Source organism: Musa acuminata, chromosome BXJ3-9 (genome assembly GCF_036884655.1).
Source record: "Musa acuminata AAA Group cultivar baxijiao chromosome BXJ3-9, Cavendish_Baxijiao_AAA, whole genome shotgun sequence".
Lineage (NCBI taxonomy): Eukaryota > Viridiplantae > Streptophyta > Magnoliopsida > Zingiberales > Musaceae > Musa > Musa acuminata.
In genome coordinates, this window is record NC_088357.1 from 11,676,031 (window position 1) to 11,685,000 (window position 8,970).

The 8,970-nt window shown below is 30.6% G+C and overlaps 1 protein-coding gene across 1 annotated transcript in view; it reads right to left on the bottom strand.

Moving 5' to 3' along the window:
- Positions 1 to 8,444: 8,444 nt before the first annotated feature.
- LOC135649329 (alpha-dioxygenase PIOX-like) overlaps positions 8,445 to 8,970 on the bottom strand; it is a 5,481-nt gene continuing 4,955 nt past the window's right edge. Inside the window, exons 9-10 of the mRNA XM_065167585.1 lie at positions 8,953 to 8,970; positions 8,445 to 8,871 (exon numbers count right to left, since the gene is read on the bottom strand). The exon at positions 8,953 to 8,970 is cut by the window's right edge and continues 226 nt beyond it. Coding sequence (XP_065023657.1) covers positions 8,646 to 8,871; positions 8,953 to 8,970 — 244 coding nt within the window. The 3' untranslated portion in view covers positions 8,445 to 8,645. The remainder of the gene's footprint in view (positions 8,872 to 8,952) is intronic.

The following is an 8,970-nucleotide window of genomic DNA, read 5'->3' on the forward strand; positions in this document are numbered from 1 at the left end:
AAAATTCTAACAATCTCCCACTATATCACATATGTATCCTTATAAATATGCTATACTTAATGAGCTCATAACTATAGTCATTATTAAATAGGACATACAAAACAATCTCGTCCATTGGTCATATTAGTATAAGACCAAAGTGGTCTTCATTATATCAATCATAGCTAAACTAATCAATGATCACTAATATTGACATAACTAAATCACAAATCAATTATGAAATGGGTAGTATAAAAATTACATAAATATGATATACACATGTCAATTTTCAATTTGTCTAACTTTATCTTTATGAGATCATTAATAACTTTAATTATCATAATTTACTAAAACTTTATTTCTGATAAAAAAATATCTATACAAATATAGAATCTGATGTAGAACATATATCAAACATATGACAGACTCTCACTAAACTGAAGTTTCCTCAAATTCTAATATATCGATATGAGTAGCATGCTAATGAAAGACCTTTGGTGGTACATATTCTATGAGAGAATACACCAATATTAATTTTGTTCCTAAGTGTTATGTGGAAATTTCTTTATTTTGTATCCTTTCTTTCATGAAAGAAAAAAAATCATAATTCATCAAAATATTAGAACAAAAACATTATATGAATAGTTAAGACTATAAAAAACTAAAAGTGAAGTTCACAACCTACATTGTCCTTTATATCATTATCTAAATTAAAATTTTCTTAATTTGGACGATAAAAACCACGTGATGGAATAAAAAATCTTTGTTATTTAAATAAAAAATAAACCAATGAACAGATTATGAAACTCATTTATTCAAAGATAAAGTTTATGAACAAATTAATGCTAAAATAGACAAATAAAAGATGCTTACGACATTATAGAAGTTCAACCAATTTCCAAGAGCCATGATGACTAATGGTAAACCATAAAAGTCTATTCAGAAGTTTTTTTTATTGTCTTAAACTTTAGTTGTTTAATTCAAAGAATCTCAAGAATTCGAATCCCACTATATACATGATGGATGACTCAGGTGACCATTCACAAAGAAAAACCCGATGAGCATATCAAACAGAAGGCATGATAGGATAGTAAAAGAAACAAAACATATCCAAAAATGCAATAATAACAATTTTCAGAGCAGATTGGAAGGAAGGAATTATCGATTCGCGAGTGATTGATGAGGGATCGCTTTACCTTTCGGTGAGGAAGTGAAATTCTTGATGCGATCTTGACCAATTCCTCAAGTCTAATACAATGTGAATATGTATGGAACGGAATTGGGGGACGGGTAGAGGTTTGAGCGGGGCTGGGGAAAGAGGTCTGGGGAGGTGAATGGGGTCTGAAAGAGTACCGCGCTTCTTGAGTCAAGCCCCCAAAAGAGGGAGTGGTCACAAGGATCTGAATCGTGCCATGTGGACTAAGATTAGGATCTCAAGTGATTCGACGACTCTTGATAGGAGCCCCTTAAGTACCCATTAAGTATTCACTCATTTGTGACTTTCTAGCATTATCGATTTGCCTCAATGGATCTTGGAAAAGGTTACATAGTAGGTAAGTGTTTTGAGTAAGTATTAAAAGTTATAATTTCTTATAATTTCTAAGCCTCTCATGGCATTTTATCAAACCTATTTATCAATAACAAAATTTAGTAGCAAATGTGAGGATCAGTAAGGCTTTGAGGGAAAATTGTTGGTTATATAACACATTAAATATAGATCAAACATGTTTTACAAAACCAAAATCGAATCTTAGAATGTTTTCATAAAAACTTATTAAATCTATAATAATATACATGAAATCCTACAACAATTATGAAATATATTAACACGAAAGCGTATTTGATGAATTCATCAGAGTATTTTGGTTTAATTGGTAAATTAGCCTTTCAATTGCAAGTATCTCTAAGAACCATTTTATTTCTCTTTGACGGGTGAAGAGAAATCTAAAAATTGACACTATAATCGGGGACCATAATCCTATTTATAGAAATGTCTTAGGATGTTTCATATTCCTAACTTGTCTCGTCATCAACTTAGGATGTTTTATATTCCTAACTTGTCTTGTCATCAAGTTAGAAATATAACTAATGGTATTCACATAATTAATTTTCATAATAATTATGCCCCTTAGCCAAATAACTTTATTTTAATTAGATCACTTTAATTTTGGCTAATCAAAATAATGACTTAACACATTTAATTATATCCTTAAAATTCTAATAATCTCCCATTATGTCACATATGTATCCTTATAAATATGCTATACTTAATGAGCTCAAAATTATAGTCATTATTAAACAGGACATACAAAACAATCTCGTCCATTAACCATATTAGTATAAGGCCATAGTGGTCTTCATTATATCAATCATAATTAAACTAATCAACGATCACTAATATTAATATAACTAAATGATAGATCAATTATGAAATGCGAAACATAAAAATTACATGAATGTGATATTCACATGTCAATTTTCAATTTATCTAACTTTATCTTTATCAGATCATTAATAACTTTAATTATCATAATGTACTAAAACTTTATTTCTGATAAAAAATTATCTATACAAATATAGAATCTGATGTAGAACATACAACAAACATATGATAGACTCCCACTAAACTAAAGTTTCCTCAAATTTTAATATACCGATTTGAGTAGTATGCTAATTAAAGACCTTGGGTGGTATATTCTGTTAGAGAATACACCAATATAAAGTTTGTTCCTAAGTGATATGTCAAAATTTCTCTATTTTGTATCCTTTTTTTCATGAAAGAAAAAAAACCATAATTCATCAAAATATTAGAACAAAAACATTGTATGAATAGTTAAGACTATAACCAACTAAAAGTGAAGTTCACAACCTACATTGTCCTTTATATCCTTATCTAAATTAAATTTTTCTTAATTTGGATGATAAAAACCACGTGATGGAATAAAAAATCTTTGTTATTTAAATAAAAAATAAACCAATGAATAGATTATGAAACTCATTTATTTAAAGATAAAGTTTCTGAACAAATTAACGCTAAAATAGACAAATAAAAGACGCTTATGACATTATAGAAGTTCAACCAATTTCGAAGAGCCATGATGACTAATGGTAAACCATAAAAGTCTATTCAGAAGTTTTTTTTATTGTCTTAAACTTTAGTTGTTTAATTCTAAGGACATAAAGAATTCGAATCCCACTATCTGCACGATGGATGACTAAGATGACCGATCACAAAGAAAAACCTAATGAGTATATCAAACAAAAGGCATGATAGGATAGCAAAAGAAACAAAGCATACCAAAAAATGTAATAATAACCATTTCTAGAACAGAATGGAAAGAATGAATTATCGAATCAGGAGTGATCGATGAGGGATCACTTTACCTTATGGTAAGGAAGTAAAATTCTCGATGCGACCTCGGCCAATTCCTCGAGTCTAATACAAGGCAAATATGTATGAGACGGAATTAGGGGATGGGTAGGGCTTCGAGTGGGGCTAGGGAAAGAGGACCGGGGAGGCGAACGGGATCTGAAAGGGTACCGTACTTCTCGAGTTGCACGCTTAAAAGAGGGAGTGGTCACAAGGATCCGAATCATTATATGTGGACAAAGATTAGGATCACAAGTAATCCGACGGCTCCTGATGAGAGCCTCTTGAGTACCTATTAAGTATTCACCCATTTGCGACTTTCCCACATTACCGATTGACCTCGATGGGTCCCCAAAAGGGTTACACAATAGGTAAGTATTTTGAGTAAGTATTAGAAGTTATAATTTCTTATAATTTCCTAGCCTCTCATGGCATTTTATTAAACATGTTTATTAATAATGAAATTTAGTAGCAAATATGAGGATTAGCAAGGCTTTAAGGGAAATTTGTTGGTTATTTAACAAATCAAATATAGATCAATCAGGTTTTATAGAACCAAAACCGAATCTTAGAATATTTTCATAAAAACTTATTAAATCTATAATAATATATATGAAATCCTACAACAATTATGAAACATATTAACGTGGAAGCGTACTTAATGAATCTATCAAAGTATTTTAGTTTAATTAGTGAATTAGCCTTCAAATTACAAGTATCTCTAAGAACCCTTTTGTTTTTTTTTCACAAGTGAAGAGAAATATGAAAATTGATACTATAATTGGGGACCATAACCCTATTTATAGAAATGCCTTAGGATGTTTCATATTCGTAACTTGTCTCGTAATCGACTTAGGATGTTTCATATTCCTAACTTGTCTTGTCATCAAGTTAGAAATATAACTAATAGTATTTACATAATTAATTTTCATAATAATTATGCCCCTTAGCCAAATAACTTTATTTTAATTAAATCACTTTAATTTTGGTTAATCAAAATAATGACTTAACATATTTAATTATACATGTGCGACCCTTAAAATTATAATAATATTCCTCTGGGTAACATATGTATCCTTATAAATGTGCTATACTTTATGAGTTCAAAATTATTATCATTATTAAGCAAGACACACAAAAAATCTCGTCTATTGGCCACATTAGTATAGGACTAAAGCGGTCTTCGCTATAATAATCATAGCTAAATTCATCAATGATCACTAATATTAACATAACCAAATGACATAGATTAATTATGAAATGTGTAGCATGAAAATTACATGAATATAATATGTACATGTCAATATTCAACTAGTCTAACTTTATTTTTATGAGATCATTAATAACTTTAATAGTCATAATGTACAAAGTATAATAAACTGAAACTTTATTTCTGATCAGAAAATATCTATACAAATATAGAATCTGATATAGAATATATAACAAACATATAATAAACTCCTACTGAAGTTTTCTCAAATTCTAAAATACCATATGAGCAATATGCTCATGAAAGACCTTAGGTGGTATACCTTTTGTGAAAGTACATGCCAATATAAAGTTTATTCCTAAGTGTTCTATGGAAATTTATTTACTTTGTATCCTTTTTTCACAAAAGAGAAAAAAATCATAATGCAGCAAAATAATTAGAACGAAAACATTGTATGAATAGTTTAGACTATTGTATGTCCTCTAAATCCTTATCTAAATTAAATTTTTCATAATTTAGATGATAAAAATCACATGATGGAATAAAAAAACTCTATTATTTAAATAAAAATAAACCAATAAATAGATTATGAAACTAATTTATTCAAATATAAAGTTTCTGAACATATTAGTGCTAAAACAGACAAATAAAAGATGCTAATGGCATTATAAAAGTTCAACTAATTTCCAAGAGCCATGATGACTAATGATAAACCTTAAAAATCTCTTCAGAAACTTTTTTTATTATCTTAAACTTTAGTTGTTTAATTTTAATGACATTATGTGCATGATGGATGACAGAGGTGATCGATTACAAAGAAAAATCTGATGAGCATATCAAACAAAAGGAATGATAGGATAGCAGAAGAAACAAAGCATATTAAAAAATACAATAATAACAATTTCCAGAGCACATTGGAAGGAAGGAATTATCGAATTGTGAGTGATCGATGAGGGATCGCTTTACCTTCCGGTGAGGAAGTGAAATTCTCGATGCGACCTCGACCAATTCCTTGAGTCTAATACAATGCGAATATGTATGAGACGAAATTGGGGGACGGGTAGGGCTTCGAGTGGTGCTGGGGAAAGAGGACTAGGGAGGCGAACAAGATCTAAAAGGGTACCGTGCTTCTCGAGTCATGCACCCAAAAGGGGGAGTGGTCAGAAGGATCTGAATCGTTCCACATGAACTGAAATTAGGATCTCAAGTGATCCAATGGCTCCTGATGGGAGCCTCTTGAGTACCCATTAAGTATTCACCCATTTGTGACTTTCTCTTATTACCGATATGCCTCAATGGGTCCCGGAAAAGGTTACACAGTACGTAAGTGTTTTGAGTAAGTATTAAAAGTTATAATTTCTTCTAATTTCCAAGCCTCTCATGGTATTTTATTAAACCTGTTTATCAATAACGAAATTTAGTAGCAAATGTGAGGATCAGTAAGGCTTTAAGGGAAAATTGTTGGTTATTTAACACATCAAATATATATCAAACATATATTATAGAACCAAAACCGAATCTTACAATGTTTCCATAAAAACTTATTAAATCCATAATAATATATTTGAAATCCTATAATAATAATGAATCATATTAATATAGAAGCGATGAATTCATCATAGTATTTTGTTTCTCTCTGAGAAATATGAAAATTGATACTACAAACGGGGACCATAATCCTATTTATAGAAATGCTCCAGGATGTTTCATATTCCAAACTTGTCTTGTCATGATGTTTCATGTTCCTAACTTGTCTTGTTATTAAGTTGGAAATATAACTGATGGTATTCACATAATTAATTTTTATAATAATGATGCCCCTTAGCCAAATAACTTCATTTTAATTTTGGCTAATCAAAATAATGATTTGATACATTTAATTATACATGTGTGACCCTTAAAATTCTAATAATCTCCCACTGGGTCACATATATATTCTTATAAATGTGATATACTTTATGAGCTCAAAACTATTATCATTATTAAATAAGACATACAAAATCTATTCGCCATATTAGTATATGACCAAAGCAGACTTCATTATATCAATCATAGCTAAACTCATTAATGATTATTAATATTAACATAACCAAATGACATAGATCAATTATAAAATGTGTAGCATGAAAATTACAAATATTGAATACATGTCAATATTCAACTGGTCCAACTTTATTTTTATGAGATCATTAATAACTTTAATTACCATAATATATAAAGTATAATAAATTAAAACTTTATTTCTGATAAAAAAATATCTATACAAATATAGAATCTGGTATAGAACATACAACAAACATACGACAAACTCTCACTAAACTAAGGTTTCGTAAAATTCTAATATACCCATATGAGCAGTATGCTCATGAAAGATCTTGGGCGGTTCACATTTTGTGAGAGGATATGTCAACATAAAGTTTGTTCCTAAGTATTTTATGAAAATTTGTCTACTTTGTACGCTTTCTTTCATAAAAGAAAAAAAACTATAATGTAGCACAATAGTTAGAATGATAAAATCATTAAGACTATAACCAACTAAAAGTGAAGTTCACGATCTACATTGTCCTTTATATCCTTATTTAAATTAAATTTTTCATAATTTAGATGATAAAAACCACATGAGAGAATAAAATATCTCTGTTATTTAAATAAAAAATAAACCAATGAACATATTATGAAACTCATTTATTCAAAGATAAAGTTTTTGAACATATTAAGACTAAAATAGACAAATAAAAGATGCTTTCGATATAATAGAAGTTTAACTAATTTCCAAGAGCCCATGATGACTAATGGTAAACCATAAAAGTCTATTCGGAATTTTTTTTTATTGTCTTAAACTTTAATTGTTTAATTCTAAGGACCTCAAAAATTCGAATCCCACTATATGCACGATGAATGACTCAAGTGATCAATCACAAAGAAAAACCCGATGAGTATATCAAACAGAAGGTACGATAGGATAGCAAAAGAAACAAAGCATATCCAATAATGCAATAATAACAATTTCCAAAGCAAAGGAAGGAATTATCGAATTGGGAGTGATCAATGAGGGATCGCTTTACTTTCTGGTGAGGAAGTGAAATTCTCGATGTGACATCGGTCAATTCCTTAAGTCTAATACAAGGAGAATATATATGAGAACGAATTGGGGAATGGGTAGGGCTTGGAGCAGGTATGGAAAAAGAGGACCAAGGAGGCGAACAGGGTCTGAAAGGGTACTGCACTTCCCGAGTCATGCATCCAAAAGGGGAGTGGTCACAAGGATCTGAATCATGCCACGTGGACTAAGATTAGGATCTCAAGTGATCTGATGACTCCTGATCGGAACCCTTAGAGTACCCATTAAGTATTTACCCATTTGCGACTTTCTCGCATTATCAATTTGTCTCGATGGGTCCTAAAAAAGGTTATACAGTAGATAAGTGTTTTGAGTAAGTATTAAAAGTTATAATTTCTTCTAATTTCCAAGCCTCTCATGCCCTTTTATCAAACCTGTTTAACAATAATGAATTTTATTAGCAAATGTGAGGATCAGTAAAGCTTTGAGGGAAATTTCTCATGTTACTTACAACTAAACTATAAATTTGAGATGCATAGTCAGAGGTATAAATGATTTGTGACAGACTTGAGATGCTATGACATCAAATTTTCAAATTTATTTTAAAAAAACTATCTTGGTAATTAAGGCACTTTGTACAATCAAAAGATCAGGATTTGTCTCTTTGTAAACATTTAAAAGATCTTTTAAATGCTGATATGAAGATTCTAGTTTTCCTTTTTATCTGTTAATTACTGGATGAATTGTATGTTAAGTTGGATAGTGACAATTTGTGAAACAGTAACTATGACATTATATTTTCTGTGATGAATGACGTAAAAATATAAATAAAGGGGATCATAACATAAATCAAGTAATAAAGAGAACAAACTAGAGGATCAAGCAGACATGAAGGAACACACTTTATTGTTTGGATGAATCAATCAAAGGAACGATGGCTTCATGAGTTCCGAAAGGGAATTAAACACACTTATCATGGATGCAGAAACTTAGACGCACGCGAATCCTCACTTCACTACTGGCACTTAACTTGGGAACCGTAGAAGCAGCGGAATGGGATTGAAGGAATTAGGTGGAGCATCCCACACGGAGAATGCACTGGTGGAGTTCATCCATTTGGAAACAGTATGAGGGTAATGGCGCAGGAGAACATCTCTTAAGCTTTCTGTGGTGTTCACCCACTTGAACCCCCTCTTGGTGTACGTCTTCTCATTGAAATAGCTCGTGAAGAAACGATCAGCTTCCAGTCTCCTGCTCCAGAGTGAAACAAGAAGATGGGGTGAAGCATAACTTAATAAGAAGATGCATGCAGTATTAATCCTGGGACTGTACCTTGATGCCATTATGATA